Source organism: Lichenostomus cassidix, chromosome 2 (genome assembly GCF_008360975.1).
Source record: "Lichenostomus cassidix isolate B80296 chromosome 2, HeHo_3.0, whole genome shotgun sequence".
Taxonomy (NCBI): Eukaryota; Metazoa; Chordata; class Aves; order Passeriformes; family Meliphagidae; genus Lichenostomus; species Lichenostomus cassidix.
This window is the reverse complement of record NC_139482.1, coordinates 17,510,383-17,531,639: the sequence shown is the minus strand read 5'-3', so window position 1 is coordinate 17,531,639 and position 21,257 is coordinate 17,510,383. Positions and strand designations below refer to the sequence as shown.

The following is a 21,257-nucleotide window of genomic DNA, read 5'->3' as shown; positions in this document are numbered from 1 at the left end:
GAAGGGAGACTATTCTCAGTGCAAATACAGGATTTTTGCCATCCCTAAACATGTCCAGCATGAGGTGGCTCCAGATATAGCCTTCATGAGAAGGAGATGGAAAAGTCTCAGCTTGGGTTTCACTTTTTTTCTGAGTATTTAGCTAGTACTCCTAAGCATGTTTGTATTTTCCTGTCTTAAACCTTGGCCTGATGGTGTAGAAGAAATAGGTCCTGTCACCACAAGATTCCACTGCCTCCTCTTTCATTCCCTTAACGACTTTTTGCTTTGGACAGTGAAGTATTTTAAGCCATACTCCTGTGCCTGCCCCACCTCCGGCCATGCCCCAGCGATGAGCTGATGGTAACACTGCCCTCACAGCATGTCATGTGCTGCTCAGCACTCCTCATCCTCACGGATTTCACAGCTCTTCACACACAAATGATGCCTCGCCCCAGCCCTTTGGGGTAGTGGTGAGCCACATGTCACAGAACTGGAAGCTGGGGGACAGCTGTGGGAAGTGACTCGCCCACAGTCCCCTGGGGCAGGGCAGGAAAATCTGATTACAGAAAGAGTTCTCAAAAGCTCTCCAAGTGTGAGCTGCTGCCAAAATTCACAAAGGCAAAGTAGTTTAAAAGCAAAGCTCTTTATTGAAGAAGTGCCCAGATTTTTTCAAGACTAAAAGAATTTGTCTCAAGGCAGGTGTGTCCATGGGGACTGGTTTTAGTAGCACTGAGGAATTTGTGTGGAAGAGATTGGCAGCTTGCCACGGGGCAGAAGAAAGAGAAATGCATGCCCATTATTGCTCTCCCTTTTACTTCTCTTTTGTTGCGGTGTTATTTTTTTCTGTTCCCCTGTGGTATCCTTCCTCGCTCCTCCTCCCTGATCTCTGGCTTTCCTTACTAAACTCATTCTTACCTTTGTGCCTGAACCCTCCAAGCTCCACACTCAGTTCGCTCCCCTTGGTGCCCGAGGGATGAGCAAGCGCAGGGTTCTGCAGCCATTCCGAGTCGGCAGCTCCCTGCCTGGGCCGGGGGTGGCTGCGGGGATCCGGCCGGCAGGCTCCAGGGGATTGGATCTCCGGCAGGCTCCAGGGGATTGGATCTCCGGCAGGCTCCAGGGGATTGGATCCCTGGCAGGCTCCAGGGGTTGGATCTCCGGGAGCTTGGTTCCCCTGCCAGAGCAAACGCCGGCTTTGCTCATCCTGCTCGCCTGCTTTGCACACACAGTTTGACAACATTTACAAAGCGGCTTCCAGAAAAACTCATCAGGGGCAGAGGAGTTGCCACAGGAATCAGGAGGAAGGCAGTAAAAAAGTCATAAGGAATTCTTGCATAACCTGCTTCATTTAGGACACAAAGGCTGTCTGCCCTGCTGTATTACTGATGCATGAGATCCAGAAATGTGGACCACAGGCAGGTCATCTTTGCTCAGGTGTCATTTGTGGAAGATCAAAAGATGGATCCAGACATCTCGTAATAGCAAAAAAGGGAACGGGAAAGAACAGCAACTGTTGTCCAACTGCTAAGAAAGAGGCACAGGCAACACAAAGGAAGGTGTTGGAGTCAGAGACAACGAGAATTCATGTTTTCCTTTTCAGAGGAGTCAGCACTGAAGGATGGTGACACAGCTGGTGGATGTTAGCTGAAGAACTGACTGTGAGCTCTTGGAAATGGGAGAGCTGAGATCAACCCTCCCCGGTGTGAAAGTCTCTTGGGGATAGCTCTGACAGAGACATGGGATGCCTCTGCATTTTCTGGGATTACTGAAGGAGAAAGCCTTGTGAAGGGCTAGGATATGAGCAGTGCAAGAAGCAGGTGTTCACGCTTGGGAAGTTCAGGAGATTGACCTCACTGTTAATCAGAATACCAGGTGCAAAATGAACCCACATACATTCACTGCCCCAGGAATGACCCTATCCCAATCTAGAAAATGTTCCCTCCCTATTTCAGGCTTTATATTTTACCTCTTAGTCCTGGGCCTCTCCTGAATGCACTTGGGTATTCAGGCTTGGATCCATTATGAACAAAGATCGTTAAACCTTGTCATGTACAATATGTCTAGCTGGAGTTTCCTTAGGCCCCCAAAGAAGGAAAAAGGGGCCTCCATGACACTTCTCCTTGGCAATAGCTCAAATAACCTCTGGGCTTGGTCTGTAAGAAGGGCATTTTCCAAAACTGGATCACATGTAACTTTCTATGACCTTGTAGCCTTCACTTAAGTTTTATGAATGAATCTCTATTAAAAGCAGGGGGTAAATGTTTTTCCTTTGTCCCTCTTTCAGTTTACAAATTTGTCTTCTCCTATAGCCAGCTGTTAAAAGATTGGTTCTGCCCCTGCTTTCACCTTTCCTGTTTTATCAGCTGAGACGTCAAACTGAGGGCCTGACCACTTGGTGTTAAAGATCCATGGCTTTTTTTGTAAGGCAGTGGCCTGGCCAACTCTAGACTCTAAATGCTGCCTTGTCTTACAGTTTGAGTTAGCCTCTCACACCCTAAATCGTGAGGCGTCGTTGCCTTGAGCAATGAACAGCTTCTCTGTCCTAATTCAGGGGTGACAGCAGTGAAGCAATAGGTGAAAGAAACCGTGTATTTCTGGTGTATGAGCACTGCTGAGAGGCTTGATTCTTTTAGCTCTTGCAAATTGTTTGACATGCACAGATGAAAAGGGCTGTAGAAATGCTTATGATGGCTTATTATTTTGGTCCTGTTGCTATTTTTATTTCTATTACCCTCGTGCCAATTTATCTTTTCTGCAAGATTTCACCTTCTTGCCCTATACCTGCCTCAAGAATAGCCAGAAATTGCCAGTTGATAAACATTGATTAAATGGAGGAAGCAGATCAACTTCTCCAAAGAGGCTGTAAAACTCCACTCCACACATACTATAGTATTTAACAAGGTCCCTTAAGCACTTCTCCACAGATAACTACACTGATCGGAGGTATTCAGCCATGCTTGTGATGACTTCCCAGCCTGTGGCAACAACTGCAAGGACCTATCCCTACCTCTCATCAGAACCATTCTTCTGGATGGAGAAAGACAAACTAACTATTTGATGGAACCATGGCAGGGTGAGGGGGGCAGCTTGTGTGTGCTGCAGAGAGGTGACACAGACAGGAAGCTGAGACTGGGCTACTCCACAGCAGGAATACCTCGTGGGGTGAGGTGTGATATAGGAGTAGATGGGAATATGAGGTGGAGAGTATTGCATGGAGGAGATGACATTCTGACTGAGAAAGGTAACAGGGTGGAGTTTTGGGATCCTGTCCATGGAGGTATGGCATATAGTTGGGTGGTTTTGGGAGAGATGGACAATGACTACTCAGAGTCACCTCAAAATATATTAAAAAATAAATCTAATATTCCAAAGTGTCTTGACAGTTTTCCCTTGAAACACGCCGCGACTCAAATGACTGCTCTGCAGTGACCTCTAGGGTACGTTTGATTTCAAACCTCCAGCAACATGCAATCGACTCGAAAAAACAGCTTCCCCCAAACATATTATATGGACCTACTTTCTCTTCTAAGAGTGGCTTGTGCCATTGCCAGGCTCAAAGTCCTTCTTCACATAATGCCCAACACAGGGCATGCACAGAGAAGAGAGGCTTGTTATCTCCAGTTTGCTGGTGCATCAAAGGAAGTTGCAGATGGTCTGCATGAATCTGATCCAACACTCTTTGAAGTCAATGAAACCCCTTCGCTCGACCCCTCATTCAGTTCTCCTCTCTCATCTCCTTATGCAAATCATAGTCTATTTTGTGTGTCTCTCCAACAAAACCAACATGTTCCTCCCAAGCATATCCCTTTGTGGAACCTGATAGCAAACGTTTCAAAATTCTTGGTGTTCTCTTTTTCTGATGAAGCGTGACTTGAAAGTAGATTGGTGCTATCCAAAGCAGGGTGGAAGAAGTAAGCCCCGACCCTACAAACCTGTTTAAGTACTAATTACTGACAGCTATTATCACTGACTGCAGCAGGACTGCTCACCTGGGTAACAGCCAGGAGGAATAGGCCTCAGAGAGGAATCTGCTGAAAATCAGACACAATGCCAATGAATGCAGGCCACTTGACAGCAGAAGGTTGTCAGGAAGCCAAACTGGAAAGTGCTGTCCAAGCCTGAAATGAAATTGTCTGCACTTGCTACAAACAAACAAACAAACAAACAAACAGAGTTGATGGATGGAAGGACAGAATGCATAAGTCCTGGAAAACTCAGGAGGAAACTGTTGAAAAAATAGGCCAAAATTCACAGAGGAGGCAAAAACTGGAAAATGGGCAGCCCTAATTGTGATGCCTGGGATACAATCTAATGCTTTGTGCCTTGTGAGATAGTCCTCATGTATTCATGTGCCAACTGCCCCCCCATAACAATTAAAAATCCGGGATGCGGATTAAAGCGATAGCAGGTGGCAATCTAATTACTATCAATCTTACATCTGAATCTCTCATTTGTCGTATAAGCCCAACAACAGCTGGCTCTCAACCCTAGTTATCCTCGTGGCTATCACAACAGGTTCAAAGAAGGTACGGAGGGATGGTCCCTCCTCTGCACGCTGCCGAGGAGCACAGGGAGCAGGGGGTGTCCAGGTGCTGTGGTGAGATGGAGGGGGCACCAGTGAAGCCCCTTCTTGGTTCTCTTGGCAGGAGTCGTCCAGCGGGACTCGGCACAGGGTACCAACCCAGCCTGCACCCTCAACCAGCGCGGGCTGAGCGGCATCCCCCAGGGCTGCGGCCGCGCAATAAAGGCGCCGTTCTTAGTGAGAACAAGAGAGAAAGCAAATTTCATGTTTTCAGTGTCTCACGGTGCTCCAGGCGGCGGAGCCATCCTTCCCAGCGCCGCTCCCGGCCGGCTCCGAGCGGCGTCACGAGGTGGCGGCAGAGCCCCGAGGCTCCCGCTCCAGTCCGGCTTTTCCCGGGACGAACCTGGGGAGCTGGCCTGGGAAAGGTGGAATAAACTGTTGTCTTGGGAGTTTGGGGATGTCTGCGTTCACACTTAATGGAAGCTTGGCCTATTTTTGTATAGTTTCATTATGAACAGGTCACACTTCCATCCCAGATGCAAGTCCAGGCACAAACTTATTTGTAGTCTTGGGAGCTCTGGGTGGCATTTGCCTCTGGAATTCAGAAATGAAAGTTGGCTGTGCCATCAGTATTTCTCTGCCGGCATGTGGTGAGAGACTAACGTTTGAAATGAAGAGGGGTGGAGGGGCAGGGAAGAAGTAGCAAAAGATGATGACTCCAGGGAAAAGGGAGTAGAGAGCAGGGGAGAGAGGGAATGAGATATCCACTGAAGTGAGGTGGTATGGACAAGGGTTTCAGCAGGTAGCTAGGATGAGTGAGGGAACAGATTGGGGTCACATCAAAGAATCATTGAATGGTTCAGGTTGGATGGTACCTTAAGGATCATCTAATTCCAACCCTCCTATCATGGGCAGGGACACCTTTCACCACACCAGGTTGCTCTGAGCCCCATTCAGCCTTGTGCACTTTGAGAGATGGGGCATCCACAACTTCTCTGGGCAACCTGTTCCAGTGCCTCACCACCCTTGCAGTAAAGAATTTCTTCCTGAGGTCTAATCTAAATCAATACTCAGTTTAAAGTCATTCCCTCTTGTCCTATCACTATATGTCCTTGTAAATAGTCTCTCTCCATCTTTCTTGTAGGCTCCATTTAAGTACTGGAAGGTCACAATTAAGTCAGCCTTCTCTTTTCCAGGCTGAACAATCCCAACTCTCTCAGCCTTTCTTAATAGGAGAGATCCTCCATCCCCCTAATTATCTTCATGGCCTCATCTGGACTTTCTACAGCAAGTCAATGTCCTTCCTGTGCTGGGGACCCCAGAGCTGATGTAGCACTGCAGGTGGGATCTCACCAGAGCAGGGCAGAGCAGCAGAATCCCCTCCCTCACCTGCTGCCCACAGTGCTCTGGATGCAGCCCAGGACACCTTTGGCTTTCTGGGCTGGGAATGCACATGGCTGGGTCATGTCCAGCCTCTCACCCACCAGCACCTCCCAAGCCCTTCCAGGCAGGGCTGCTCTTGGTCTGTTCATCCCCAGCCTGTATTGACCCCAGCTTGGATAAGAGCATCTCTGAGGACTCATAAGAGTGTGTAACCTGGATGTGTCTTGTGGCTCAAGCTATTGTTAGTAACATGACCCTTCAACGAAATGGAGATATGTTCACCAGGTAAACTCTATTTGCATCTGATAGCAGTGAAGAACTGGCAATGTTATACCCAAAAAAACACCTTAAAATGTGTATTGTCCCTCAGCTGCTATTCCTAAACAATTGCAGTCCCCAGGGATCCAAAATAAAGGAGACAGCATCTCTGCCCTCCAAAGAGATGACAATCTGGTGTGTGAAACACCAGGCAGAAGCCCTGGGAATGCAGGAGCTGAGCCGTGAAGACCCATGGAGGATTTGCAATCAATGCTGGCATGGCAAAAAGAGGGCACTGAATTCACACGCACTGCCCTAAGCCTTTGTGTGCCAGTGCACAGAGCCAGCTCTGGCTGCCCAGTCCCACAGCCATAATTAAGGGATTCCCACTCGCCATGAACAGGTGCAGCCCCACCCAAACAACGAGGCTGCAGACAAAAGATTACAAATAAGGCCTAAATCCCTCTACTGTACATTGCAGTGGTGAGGGGGGACAGGTGGCCTAGGGTAATTCAGGTTCAGTCCCCATGCTGGGGTGGGAAATTGCAGCAGCTCATTTGGATCTGATAACTCCTTGTTGGCTCTGTTGATTGGGAAGCCGATGGAGGCATGGATTAAATCAAACAGCCTGTAAGATACTGGCAGTGGAACTTTTCCTACAGATTTCTGACAGCTTGCAAATAAAGGCACAGATGATGGAAAAGCTGCTTTCTCAAGCTATCCCTTTCTCACCCATATTCTCTGTCATTCATTCAGCTATAATTGGTCATAAAGATCTTGTACATCACATGAACCCAAGTCTGTGCATGCAGGGCATTTGCAGTGCTCACACACTTTTGGGTCTTGCTATGTCCAGAAGTCTGAAGAATTTTGGTAACAAAAATAATAATAATAATAATAATAATAATAATAATAATAATAATAATAAATTCATCTGATGTGATATTTGCTGTTTTCCAAATTTATTGCATATGTGTATTGCATATTGTTGTGTTAGGTATGTCTTGCCACTGGTGTCTGTCTGTAAATTTGGAGGGAGGTCTGACCCCAGCTAACCCAAATTTCCATTTTCACAGTCGATACTACATCATGCATCTGCCGTGGGTGTATGTGGCTCTCTTACCACAGATCAGAGTGCCCTGCAAGCTTTCCTCTGGTTATCCTCACCTGAGAGTGAGCCAAAGGCTGTTTTCTGCATTTAATAGGTAGGGCTGGATTATAAAATCCTGGATTCCTCTGAATCAACAAAAACACCCGAGCTAAAGTTTAATCAGTGCAGGTTCTCTTGGTAATTGCTAGAGAGCTGTAAGCATGTAAAGATGGTCCAGAAGTAATTTGAAGTAATTAGATTCCTACATAGCATATCTTCAATAGTGCTGAAAAATCAGCCAGACTAAGCATGGACCAGACTGAGTGCAAGGCACTTGAGTACTTCAAAACTCTTTCTAGGCATTTGAATCATTTAAAGGGCAGAATGCCTTGAGAAACATGTAGCTGCCTAAATATTAGTCCTTTAACTTGCAGGTAAATTGTTGTGGTTCCTTCTGTTGCCAGTGAACAAAGAGTGGCATCTTCAATGGCCACCAGACTCCACCTTAAGAAAGTTCCCTTCTGAGGGTGTTTTATTGTACACATCTTTTCCCCTGGACTATTAATGAACACCTTATACTTAGGAGGGTGGTTACTTCAACATTGATGCAGATGCCCTACCTTTTTCTAGATGTTCTCAGGTATCCCACACGGATAACCTGCATGGAAGTTCCAGCTGAGCCTCCAGAAAGGTGCAGGTCTCCTGTTGATCCTGTGTCGAATCTGCATGTCCCAAGTACTACACAGTTTTGGATATTATATAGTATTAACATGGCATTAGACCATACATGTCATGTTGCTCTGCGTAAGGGACTGAATCCCTCTCCTAATTACTGTCCAGCTCTTGGCTGGATGAAGCTAATGAGGACTCACACCCTAAGTGACTTGCTTGAGGACGTTGATGCCAGAGGCATGTGTTTACAAGCCTAAAAAAGAGCAAAGAAGAGGATCCTGGGAAGTATAAATCCATCAGCGTAACCATGATAATGAGAGTCAATTATTAATCAATTTGTAAGCACATAAGTGATAAGAAGGCAGTAAAACATATCAGCATGGATTAATCAAGAACATATCACTTCAAATTAATTCAGTGTCCTTATTTGAAGGACTAACTAGCCAAGTGTATAAAAAGATAGATGTGATATATGTCAACTTTGTTAGTGTCAAAAGAATTTACTCTTTTTATTAACAAAGTTATTTAATGAGATCTAAATAAAATAGGGATTAGAATGAGCATATAAAGTCTGAATCGTACAAAAGTGCTCATCCACCATTCACTGTCAAATCAGGATGTGCCAAGTTGTACCTGCAGGTGTCTGTTGCAGCCCAAATATTTTCAACAAAAAATAGGCTACTGGGAAAGAGAGTGCTTAATTCCTCTTCAGAGAGCACTGGCTGGGAGAGGCTGGGAGAGGATTTGGAGAACAGGATCAGGACTCACATTGATCTTCACAGATTGAAGAGCTTGTCTGAAATCAATAAGCTGCACTGTAATATGACAAGTAGAAAATGCAATCCTGGGACAAAAGACAGATCAAATGCATGATTTGTGAATTAAAGAATAACTGATAAGGCAGCAGTAGTGCAGGAATGGATCAGCTGGCTGTTGTGAACTATGCACTAGGCAAAATTGGAGATGCAGAAAAACAAATGTAATTTGAGGGTATACTAGCAGCAGTGTTTTGGGTAAAACATGGAGGTAATTATTCTGCTCTACTTGGCACTGGTGAGGCTTAAACTGAGTACAGTGTCCCATTTTGGACACTACACTTGAAGAAATGTGACAGGGAAATCAGCAGCTAACAGCATTAAAATGTTAAGATGTTTTAAAAGTGCACACTTGAAGGGATATGCAGTTGCTTAGTCTCAGGAAGAGGTAATTGAGAGGAGACAAGAAAACAATCCTGGTTGAGAGAAAGTTCTCACAGAGTTCTCCCATGCCTACTGGAAGGTGAACACAGGAGAAGAGCTACCAGGCTAGGTAAAACAGTACTTTTAATGTGTGGACAGCTTCCAAAGGAAATGCAGCATCTCCTTGTGTAGATGTTTTTCATGTCCCTGACTTGGTTAATAATTGTCCACAAAGATAAAAGCCTCAGGGCTAAATGGATGCAAAGATGTGATTTTGCAATGCCTAAATTGTAGGTGCTGGGCACACAGCCCCAAGGCACCTGGTATAGTGAGAGGCAGGTGATCAACAAAGAATGTAGGAGAGACCCAGTGGGCTCAGTGAGGAGCCAACAAATGTCTAACTCTGGGCTGCAGAAAAACATAACTGCAATTAGAAGTAGGGTTTGAGGGATCTGCAGTGAAAATCCTTTCCTGGAACTGAACGGCCATGGCAGGTCAGCCATTCTTGTTTAAAGTCATCAACATTGTTTTAACATCATATTACAGTCAAGACTACTGAACAAAACATTAACGATGTAGAGCATTTCCTTGCAAGAGACACTTGTGGGGCTAGATGGCAGCTGATGGGAGATTCCTGAGGAACATGGACCCTTAAGGTGCTTTTTAACCTTTGGTTTTTCCTGCATCTCTAAGTATTATTTTTCCAAGACAGGAATCACTAATTTAAAACTCAGCTCTATTAAATAATACCTAATAGTTTTTAAAAATTACTTGAGTTTTAAAAGCCATTAGACAAATTCATGGAAAGGAGAGAGATGGAAATGTATCAAGAGTTCTTAGACACGTGGATCTGTGCCATGGCCCAGGATAGTAATCTCACAGCTTTCCTGGACTCAAAGAAAATTTTTCATGAAGAATTGTGAACAAAAGAAGGACTTAAAACAACATTTCTCAGTCACAGAGCAGGACAGGCATCCCAGAATGGAAGTGGCTTGAAAAATCATCAGAGGAAGCCTAGGACCATGAGTATCAAAGTAGAAAAGAAAGAAAGAAATACAGTTTTAAGAGGTCACACTTTAGGAACATGTGTTAAGAACCCGTGCTATGGCTTTGTCTTGATAGTTCTTTCCAGGAAGAGGAGGAAAAAGACCTTGGGGCACTAGTTAACGACAAAGTGGTCATGAGACACTGAAGGAACATGGCCATGAAAAAGGTAAATACAACACCTACAGTAAAAAGTGAGAGATTTTGGCAGAAAGGCAAATACTGACGTAATTCCCAAAGGAGCTGTGAGAACTCTCCTGGACAGCTGTGCACCATTACGGTTGTGGTTGTCCCAGAAGATTAACTTCTATAGAGAAAAGGGCAGGGAAAGGTGATAAAGAAAGGGGGAGTCCAATCCTGAGCTTGCTTTGCTTGCCCTGGCAAAATGAGACCTGGGAAGGAACGCAGTGACTGCATATAGATCTAAGGGAAAATCCCACGAAGATTGAGATCTTTAATGGGAACAAACACCCACACCAGGGCAGATGAGCATAAACCAGGGGGGAAGAATTCAGGGAAGGAGGATAGAAAATGAGTGGGGTCTCTAACCACCAAAAAGGATCAATGACTGGAAAGCTTTGTTTCTGTTTAATCTAGAGCAGGTTTTCTTTATAGAAGAGACAATGTAACACGGATGCTGAACAGACTGAAGAAGTGCTCTGTCACCCATTGGGATAGGACTCTTAGCTGCTGGAAACTGTCAGAAATAAAAAATTAAACCCAAATCCCAGCTCCTCCTGCCAGCTGGTGTTGGGGAGCCTTACTGCCCTTGTTACACCGTAAAGCACATTTCTAGCGTTCCATCAGCTGTGCCCTGCCCTGCTGTTTTTCAGCGAACCCTTCTGCTCTTGTGGGGACGGTCTTGCACGGTGTTTCAAAGCAGTGGTCCCGAGTCAGAGCAGGGTGCTGGCAGGACTTGGTCTCAAGGAACTACTTCCCCTTCCCATGACTGGTTTTGTGCCTTGAAAGAGACTCCTTACCAAACATGCTTTTTACATCCCGCTTACCTCCGGAGGCCCCTTTTATAAATTGCCCACGGGGGAGCTGGAGGGACTCCACACCGCCCTTACTGCAGGGCGCGGGATGCGGGGGACACTGGGAGGGTTCTGCCTCCGACGGCTCCGGGCAGCCCGGGGAGCCAGGCCCTGCTCCCAGGCTGCCCACGCCTTCTGGGGCAGTCATGGCCCCATAGAGGACCCGTTCCCTGCGGGGACTGGTTGGGTTTGTTGCGGTCTCATTCCGCTGCGGTGCACCAAAGGAGTCACAGCGCTGTTCCCGTCCTGCAAAACCAGCACCCTCCCGACATCACCCACCCTGCACCTTGGCTGCCTTTTCCTCCGGCTTCCCCATGTCCCGGGCCTGGCAGGGCAGCTCCGGCTGGCCCCGCAGGCTGGGCATAGCCGCCCGGCTCGCACCTGAACAGCTCCCGCAGGAGCAGCCGGGCGGCAGCCTCGAGCGCGGCCATCTCCGTTGATTTAAACGTTATTAACTTTAAGCCCTGCTATTGAAGGGTCAATTTAGAAGCTGATGAAACGGTAAATTGTTGGTGGAAAACGTAGGCAGCTTTGTGCTTTGCCAAGCAGGTGCCGGGCGGTTTTAGTCAAGGATTGGTAAATTTACACGAGCGCAGTGAACGTGCCCTCCCCGGGCTATTGTGAAATTCAGGGGCGAACAAAGGAGAACGTGAATATTCACACAGACGCCTTTCAGCGTGTGGCATTGCTTCGCAATTTTGGAGCGCTGCGCTTTTTTTAATGTTGTTGTTTTGTTTAGGAAAAAAACTACCAACACTCCTCCCCCTCGAATCAGAAAGTACCTGTTTGCGTTTTAAAGGACATGGAAATCATCCGTGAGCAACCATATAATTTGATTTGCTAAGCAATCTGCGAGGCGATTGCACATCATTTATAATGTTCATTGAGCATTTTGCTTAATTGTGTCTCTTTTTGTAAAGGAAGCACAGCCCCCTCCCGGCTGCGGCCGGCACAAGTGGCCAGATTCCCATGGACCCGCAGACAACCGCCGGCCCTGCGCGGGGTTTTTCCCAAGCGGAGCCGTCCCCCCACGCACGTCTGGGGGGCGAGAAAAGGGCTCAGGTACGAGCTCGCTGTCTGAACCCCCTCTGCTCACAGCCCGCGGCTGCGGCAGGTGCTGCCCGTGCAGGCTGGCGGGTGCCCGACTCGCCTGTCGCGGGGCGGTGCGCTCCCCGGGCGGCGAGCCCCGGGCTCCACAGGTGCGGGACGGGCCCGGCCGCAGCCATGCCGGGAGGGGCTGATTCCCTTTGCCAGCCCCAGGCCCGGGAGAGGAGTTCGGAGAGACCTGGAACCGGCACCAGGGGGAAAGGAAAGCCCTTTCATGCACCACTTCGCTGCGGTCCGCCCCATCCCGTTCCCTCGCACGAGTTTTGCTGTAGTCGGTCGCGCCTCCGCACGCCGGGGTCCCTGCGCAGGACCTCGGGGCAGGGAAGCATCGGCCGGGGCAGCGGCGTTTAGAGGGACCAGGGCGAGCCCCTCGCAGCCGGCGGCCCCCGCCTTTCAGGCCCCCGCCCGGAGCGGCAGGCGAAGCCGAGCGGGGCTCGGTGGGAGCGGGGCTGGGGCTGGCAGCCCCTGCGCTCTCGGGCGGAGGGAAGCCGGCAGCCCGCCCGCTGCCCGCCCGCACCTTTTGCCGGCCGCGGCCGCCCAGCAGCACCATATAATTTGATTTTCCCCCGTGCCCGCAGATCGATTGCAGCTCATTTGTTACATTCAGCGGTTCCTCGGGACGGGGAGGGGGGAGAAGGGCGGGCCGGGGGAGCCGGCGGCACAAGTGTTGGGATTCCCATGGGCTGTGCCTGCTCTCCAGCTTGCCGCACTGGCACCCCGGCCCGAGCGGCCGAAGGAGGGGGGTTTGCAGACACGGTGACCTCCGCGATCTCGGTTTGAAAGAGCCTGAAAGGCAGCCCGCTATGGTGCATTACCAGCCCAGCGCCCAGGTACCAGCTCGGAGGGGAGGGCGCGCAGCCGGACCGACCCCGGCTGCAGGTGCCGCCTCCTCCGCCGGGCGGGCGAGGGCCCGGGGCCGCCCCGCCGCCTTTGTGGGGCAGCCGTCCCGCCGCGCCGCGCTCGCCCCGGTAGCTGCGCCGAGGGGGGAGAGCATTTCCCCGCCTTATTTATGAGCCTCACGTGGCGGAGGGGGAAGGGGTGGGCTCGCCGCGGCCTGCTCTGCTCCCTCCGCACCCTCCGGGCCAAGCCTTGCTCCGGGAAAGCCGCCCGGGTCCGGGGCACCTCCCTCCGGGGATGCTTGCGCTACACGGCCCGGGGTGCTGTGGACTGGTGGGGTTTTGCTGGCCCGCGGGAAGCAAACGAGCTCCCGCAGAAGTCTTTGCAAAGTGGTTTTGCGTCTCCAGTACCTGGCAGCTCAGACTTGCCTGGTGTCTCGCCTGCGGAACTCCTCCCCTCCTCTTCAGACCACGAAAGTTGTGTAAAAGTTTCTTCCCGTGAAACACGCAATCCCCCAAAGGTTGCACTGAACAAAGTTTGATTTAAGTTATGCTTTCAGTGGTAAAAAAATCCTAGAAGTTGTTCAATTAAAGTGCCACTTTGTATCGTGAACTGCAATAAGGTTTTTTGTTTGTTTTGCGTGTTTGTTTGGTTTTTTGTTTGTTTTCTCCTTAAATCCTTTCCTGGTGGATACTGGGCAAACTCTGGTCCAGTCTTTTAAAATGCTCCTGCTTCCTCTCTCCATCAGACATTGCATCTCTGAATGAGTGCAGCACGCCAGGGCATCCCAACAGGTGAGCTGCTGAGTTTTATAATCTTGAAGGGAAAAGTGGTCATACTCAGAATTTGCTCCACTGAGTAAATGGACCCGAGACCTCTTGTTTAACTAAACACTGACAGGGTGAGTATGATTATTTGGGAAGAACAGTGGGTAGTGCCTGCATGGATGAAGGTGGAACTGTCCTGCCTTGTTTTCCCATGCCTGTGGTATGACCCCCTTGAAGGGAATTGGATCAACGATAGGAGTCAGGAAAATATGCATGTAATACAAGAGTTGGATGAGAAACCAAACACACCTAGGGACTTCTAGGGACCTGGGGTTTCGCCTGAGTTTTAGCGAGCAGGATTCGTTATTCTGGAATATCACAGGAGTTCGGAGCCACTCGGCAAGACTCCGAACTAAAATGCAGGGTGCACGGTGTGGATCTCGTCCGTCACCTGTGCCTCCCCTTCACCTCGGACCTCATCGCTCGGACTTAATGACACCTGTTATCCATTTTCCGTGCCCTAAATGTTGGGTAGAAGGTGGCAGAAAGTAGAAGCTGGGGTACATGTGGGTTGGGGCTGCTCTGGGGCAGGGGGGGGCCAGCAGCTCCACACGCAGCACTCGCGGGGGCTCTGGGTGAGAGGAAAGACGAGGAGGAGCCCTGCCGCTTCTCACCGTGTGGCTCATCCCCCGGCGGAGGGGCTGAGGAGCAACACCCGGTCCCGTGTTCCTGCTTGTGTGCCCGAAGGGAGACGCTTGCCGCAGCGCCCTCCGCTAAGACAGCCAGGAGCATGGGTGTGCGAAGGTGTTCCTGGGCATCGGGGCAGACCCTTGGGAGGTGCAAGGCCCGCCTGGGCCCGAGCCCTCGGGGACGGCCCGACGTGCTCAGCAAGCGGGCGCTGGGACAATCAGTGAGGCAGGACTGGCGTCCTGTCGCGCTACGTGCAGAGCACCGCAGGGCGCCGTGCGCGCCTTGCAGCCCCTCCGGGGAGAGGGACTGGCCTCGCTTCCCGGTCCCGAGAGACCTCGAGGGGCAACCTAGCAGTGGGAAGGGATGGGTGGCGGCGGGCCAGGCGCGCTTCTTGGCCTAGACAAGAAGAGCCTCTGTGGACTCTCAGTGGTGCTGGGGGAACCCCCGCCCATGGAGGAGATCTTTACCACCTTCCCGAGCCAGGGTCGAGCCCCATCTCTAGATGAGGGCTCGGTTTACTGGGCCGGGGCGTGCACAGGTCCGAGCACCCCAGCAGAGCCAGGGACGAGTGTGCTCTGGGCTCCCTGCATACAAGGTTTGCGCCCTCTCCTTATTCCCCCGGCGAGGGGCTTTGCGAGGTCCCTCGTGATGTCGGGAGTGGGTGCTGGTGGGCCAGACTCCGCAGGCAGCCCCACCCTGGCCCCGTGTCCCGCCCCATCTCTAGACCTTTGGCGAGTCCTGGCCCCCGTAAAGGTGGCTGCCAGCTAGATTTGTCTTGTGGTGATTGATTCTGAAGGAAAGGCGACGCACTTCTTGCCGTGTCGTTCGTTGCTCTCCATCCTCTTCACACTTGTTACTGCCCTCGGTGAATTGAAATAACGAAGTGTCAAGCGCTGTTCACACATACTCATTGCTGGAGAGTGGTGCAGAGAGGTGTCCTCCCCGAGAGCAAAAAGGGGCCCGGTGAGACATCCGTGCTGGACAAATATTGAAAGAAGGGAGTTTGCGACACAGGCGGGGGCGGCCCAAGTGCCATGCCGTGGCCCAGGCTCCGCTTGTACCAGTTCCTGGTTTTTGCAGGTTTCCTTTCGTAATATCTTGGGCAACCCCAGAGTAGCCTTCCCGCTCCTCAGGCGGTTCCTTCGGGGACGGTCGGTACTCATTTCCCGAAGGCAGATGCACAAAACTGGAATCGTTCATCTTTAAAGCCATCACTGGCGCGGGGACGAGGGCTGAGTTCGGCACAGAGAGGGAATCGCTTCTGCCGGGAGTCGCATACAGCGCTGAGGAGCCGGGGAGCCATTAATGTTTCGTTGCCTGCGCATTCCAGCGCACAGGCAGAGCTCCAGCCATGCCCGTAGTGGGATTCTCCCTGCATCGCTTTTCTCCCTGGGACACTGCTCCCGAATGTTCCAACCGTCTGCTAGGTCTGACCGGTTTCAAGACAAGCTCCGAGCTCCCAACAGTATGGAAGCTGCGGATTCTCAAAGCATCCCTCCGCTTCTCTTTGCAACGCACTCTCTTCGCCGACGGTCCCGACGGAGCTGCCTCTCGGACAGACAGCCAGCACAGACTGACTTCCCAGACTACCTGCCTGCGTTTTGTCGTGCCACCTCTACGGTGTGACATTCACATCCTAGCGCTGTAGGACTCACCCTGGCTACACAGTACTGTGGTGCGCCAGAGCAAAACGGGCTCGGGCAACCATAGGAAAGAAGGAAAGACTGGCATGGTAAATGAACTCGGCTCCCCAGTCTCCCTGGATACATGTGGTGCTTGGATCAAAAGGAGAGATCCTCTTCTGCTCTTTCTCACCCCCCAACGCCTTCGGTTAAGGCTGTCGGGAGGATGTTTCAACCACCGCGTTAACGAGAGGTGCCCTGGCGCCTGTCGCGCTCTTGAAGACAGGGACACACTGTGGTCAAAATGCTGCGCTGGGAGAAGGCTGGTGGCAGAGGTTTTGGGGCAAAGAGCCTGCTTGGGGGTGCTACTCCCCCTCAGGATCTGGCGCCACATAGCCTGTCTGCCCTGGGGGAAACGTTGCAAAGTGGGCTATGAGTGTGTGTATGTGATGTGTACGCGAGTGTGTGTGTCTTGAGCGGGGGCAGCGGTACCAGGGGCCACTCGACATGGTTTGCTCATCGGCTTTAAGTGTCCGCCTCCAGACAGAACGCGAAAGGATCAAGGACTCGCACCCCATGGGTGATGACTCCTTGGGCATGCAAGGGAGAGAACAGAGCCAGCTCTGTGGCCAGGAAATTCCCCCGAAATCACCTCAGTGCTGCCACGGTTTTGCTTTCTTCTTTTTCCGTGTGTTTTGCGGCAAGTGTGACATGGATCTGAAAGGGATGCACAGTATGTCTTAAATTTATACTTGTGCTTTCTGGCTATGGTGCTCCACACGTAGCGATCATTCCGTGGCTGCACTCAAGCCCATTTGCATTTGGAAAAGGACGTTCTTCAACCTCAGGCACGCTCGTCCTGCCCCTGCTGCGCGGGGCCACGGTGGGGAAGGAGCAGGCTCGCGTTCAGGTGTGTCCCGGTGGGACAAGAGGGACCGCGGACAGAGCCCCTGTCCCCCGGGTCTGCACAGGTCTGGAGCCCGGGCTGATGGCGGTGACACGAAACAGGGGCGCGGGGACTGCACCTCGGCAGGGCAGCACAGCTGTGGGACCAGCTGTGGATGAGCTGGAGGCTCCTGGGGGCCGTGGGGCTGCAGGAGTGGCCGTGGGCTCCCCCGGACTACCCAGCCCTTCCACCCCGCACAGCAGCCTCAAGGGCTGGGCACGGCAGGTCCCTGCCCTCCACCAGTCCCTCACGCCCGGCTGCCGTGGGGTCACTAAGCATTTACGCCACCAGCGCTGAGGAGCACAAAGGCGGGACAGGGATGCTCGCAGTGTGAGGGGGCAGCGAAGCCCCCTGGGGAGCCCCGGGGTGGGGAAGGGAGAACACCACTGTTCCGTGCGGTGCCGAAGCTGTGTTTGCTCTCCCAGGTGGGTCTTTCGGCTCAACGGGACAGGGCTGCTTCGGAGGAGTGATCCGAGGGCGAGAGATGCCTCCGCCAAGCTACGGCTGGGAACGCGGAGGAACCTCCCTGCCGCCGCGCTCAGCGCCGCTCGGAGTGGTCCCTGCCAGGCTCCGGTGGGCAGCGAGCTGGGCGAGAGCCAGCCGTGTGTCCCGGCAGCACGGAATGCCAGCAGCAGCTCTGAGCAGTATGAACACGATCACAGCCCAGGACACCGAGGGAAGGGATTATTCCCCGCGCTCTGCGTTTTAAGAGACAGCACTCGAGACCGCATCTAAGACTTGCGGGCGGTTTTGAGACAGCCGGTGCAGAAAACAGTGGTGAGGGGCCAAGAGCTGACGGGGCAGAGGAAGCTGGAGCAGCTGCCTGGGGCGGGAAGGCTCTCCTGGAGAGGGGGTGGTTCGGCCTGGGGCAGAGGCAGTGTCGGGGGCACCCGGCAGCGCCGCGGGCATGGGCATCCAGAAGCCTGGCTCTTGACAGAGGTGCATGGTGGGATGTTTAGGGACGGCGGGCATGAATGGAAACAGGAGTCCGGACGCACTCATCCCAGTCGCCTCCGAGGTCCCCGCTCCCGCCTCGCGGATAGACGTGAACGGGGAACCGCACTGTCGTCGCATCGCCCCTCTAAGGGGACACTCCCCTAGTTTCCCCTTTCCGGGACGGTGGAAGCAGTCCTCCGGCCACGCGTGGGCGCGTTCCTGGCTTCGTGCAGAGGTCTCCGCCTTCCCTTCTCGTTTTTTTCGCGTGCTCCGTCTGCAGGCGGGACTTTCCAATAAGTCGCTCTTGCAAAGCTCTTTGTTCCCTCCCGTGACTCACGCGTTTCCCTGCCGTTATCACGGCGATGTCAGCGGCTTTGAAGTCGAGTCATTTATTACCTCCCCGGAGCTGGCCCTGTCTTGCTCTGCTGATAGACCTGGGTACGTTTCCACGCGGAGTTTGATCTCTGCCCGCGCTGGTGGCACACTGGAAAGTCACTTTCGATAAACCTCGACAGACTCTGCCGAACAAACCATTGCAGCGCTAATGACAGAGATAATCCTCTCCTAATCTGGCGGGTAATCCATTTCACTCCAGTGAGAATTTTTAAGGCTTTAATCAGTGAGAGTCAGTTAGGGAATTATTAACAGAGCCTCCTCCGAGCGAGCTGGTCCGGAGAGGGGCAATGGGAGTGGGAAAAGGGAAAACGCAACGGGGCCCGATGAGGTCAAAATCGATGCACGGCCGGGCGCAAGAGCTGACGTGATGTATTTTGATGTTGCGATAGAATTGCCTTCAGTGCGAACGCCGCGAAAAATCCGCCCCATCGATTCCCCTATGCCCGCTCTGACAGCGGCTCTGCTGCCGGCGGGCACCGACGGTCCCGGGAGAGCGGGAAGAGCGCCGGGGGTAAGACGCGCAGGGTGACGCTTCCCGGTGCCGAGAGGGAGGCCGCGTCAAAACCGAGAGGGGCGTTTCGGTGGCGGCTCCTGAGGAGAGGTGCCGAGGCGGTGCGGGGCCCCTCGCCCGACGTGCGGGGAGCCGCGGAGGTGCCGGGAGGTGCTGGGCGGGCCCGGGGGGTGCCGGGGGGTACCGGGCTGTGCCGGGCTGTTCCGGGCTGTGCCGGGCTGTGCCGGGCTGTGCCGGGCTGTGCCGGGCAGTGCCGGGCGGGGCCGGGCGGTGCCGGGCGGGGGCTCCGTCGGTGCCGCCCGCTCCCCCCGCCCCGAGCGGCGCCGCCCCCGGCCGTGCGGCGGTGTCCCCGGCGGGCGGCCCGGCCCCCCCGGCGCGCACTGATTGGCTGGCGGCGGCGGCCCGCGGCACGCGCCCGGGGATGTCGTTATAAGACCCCTCGCGTGCCGGCCCGCCGCGCCAGCGGCTCCGGCCTCCTCCCCGGAGAGCGGCGGCGCGGCCCGGCCTCCCGCCACACAGCGGCGGGCAGGGCAGGGCGGGGGCGGCGGCCCCGCCACCGCCGGGGCGGCTCGGCCAGCGGGCCGGCGACAGCGGCTGCGGGAGCGTCCCGGCGGGGCTGCCCCCCTGCCCCGTCCCGTCCCGTCCGCGCCGGGACCGGGAGCGGCATGGAGACCGTGCTGCTGGAGCACTTCCCCGGGGGGCTGGACTCCTTCTCCTCGCCCCCCTACTTCGACGAGGAGGACTTTTTCTCGGAGCCGCCCCCGCGGGACGTGCTGGCCGCGGACGGGCTGCTGGAGCCGGACGTGGATTTCCTCAGCCGGCAGCTGCAGGAATACTACCGCGACGGCGGCGACCCCGAGGGCGGCTACCGCTGCCCGGCGCCGGCCGCCGCCTTCCCGCCGTCTCCCGCCTCGCCCGGCTTCGCCTACGAATGCTGCGGGGCGGCGGGCGCGGCGCTGCTGTCCCCCGGGGGGCGGCTCCAGGCGCTGGGCTCGGCCAAGCGGCGGCGGCGGGTGCGCTCCGAGGCGGAGCTGCAGCAGCTCCGTCAGGCCGCCAACGTGCGGGAGCGGCGGCGGATGCAGTCCATCAACGACGCCTTCGAGGGGCTGCGCTCGCACATCCCCACTCTGCCCTACGAGAAGCGCCTCTCCAAGGTGGACACGCTGCGCCTGGCCATCGGCTACATCAACTTCCTCAGCGAACTGGTGCAGTCCGACCTGCCGCTGCGCAGCGCCAGCAGCGAGAGCCCCAGCCAGACCAAGAAAATCATCATCTGCCACCGCGGCACAAGTAAGTGGCGGGCCGGCACGGCCCGGTACGTCCCGGCGCGGCCCGACACGGCGCTCCGCAGGAATGCCGGCCCCAGCAATAACCCCCTGCCTTCCTTTTCCCCCCTGCTCTCCAGGATCTCCCTCCCCGAGCGACCCCGACTACGGACTCCCCCCTCTGGCCGGTCACTCGCTGTCGTGGACTGATGAAAAGCAGCTCAAGGAACAAAACATCATCCGGACAGCCAAAGTGTGGACCCCCGAGGACCCGCGGAAGGTGAACAACAAACCTTCCGTCAACGACATAGAGAACGAGCCCCCCTTCGACTACGTGGCGTGAGGCGCCGCGCGGGTGGTCCCCGCCCCCGCCCGCTCTGTACATGCTGTATGTAGAGACCTATATTGCAAATGTAATTTAAGATTCAGACTCTAAGGGCAATCAACTTTATTTATCTATTTATTACGGAGTAGTGATAATGAGGTAGAATCGTCTGTTTTGAATATATAATTTATATAATTTATCTTGATTTTTTTAAAGATATGCAATAGTCTTATTCCACCAGCACCTTTTTTGTTGTTGTTTTTGTTGTTGGTTTTTTTTGTTTGTTTGTTGGAGGTTTTTTTTTAATGGGGGAAATATGTCAGAACCTGTGAAAATAATTTATTGCCGCACGTGGACTCTCCCTGTGTTTGTTAATAATAAAACCCGAATTGTACCTTGTGGAGCAGTATATATGTGGGAAGCGGCTGCCCAGAGCCCCATCGCATCCCGAGGAAGCCTTGCAATAAAAGCCTAGACCGGTGTCCAGGCGGGGTGAGCCCCGAGACCCAATGGCACCCTCGGCCCAGATGCTGGCCCCACTCTGCCCCATTGCCGGCTCAGGCTGCTCTTATAGCGCTGTGGGGACGGGGACGGGCGGGGACGCACTTTCTCCTTCTCTCCACCCCTTTTGACGTCCTCTACTGAAGTGCTTCCAACTGATGTCTTTGTCTATCTCTAGAAGGTCCCCTCCTTTC

The 21,257-nt window shown here is 53.4% G+C and overlaps 1 protein-coding gene across 1 annotated transcript; it reads left to right on the top strand.

Annotated features, from left to right (window-relative positions):
• Positions 1-19,451: 19,451 nt before the first annotated feature.
• PTF1A (pancreas associated transcription factor 1a) lies at positions 19,452-20,667 on the top strand. The gene is made up of 2 exons (XM_085050518.1): positions 19,452-20,262; positions 20,378-20,667. Exons 1-2 carry the CDS (start codon positions 19,638-19,640, stop codon positions 20,578-20,580), a joined length of 828 nt encoding a protein of 275 aa, XP_084906644.1. The 5' UTR covers positions 19,452-19,637; the 3' UTR covers positions 20,581-20,667.
• The last annotated feature ends 590 nt before the right edge of the window (positions 20,668-21,257 follow it).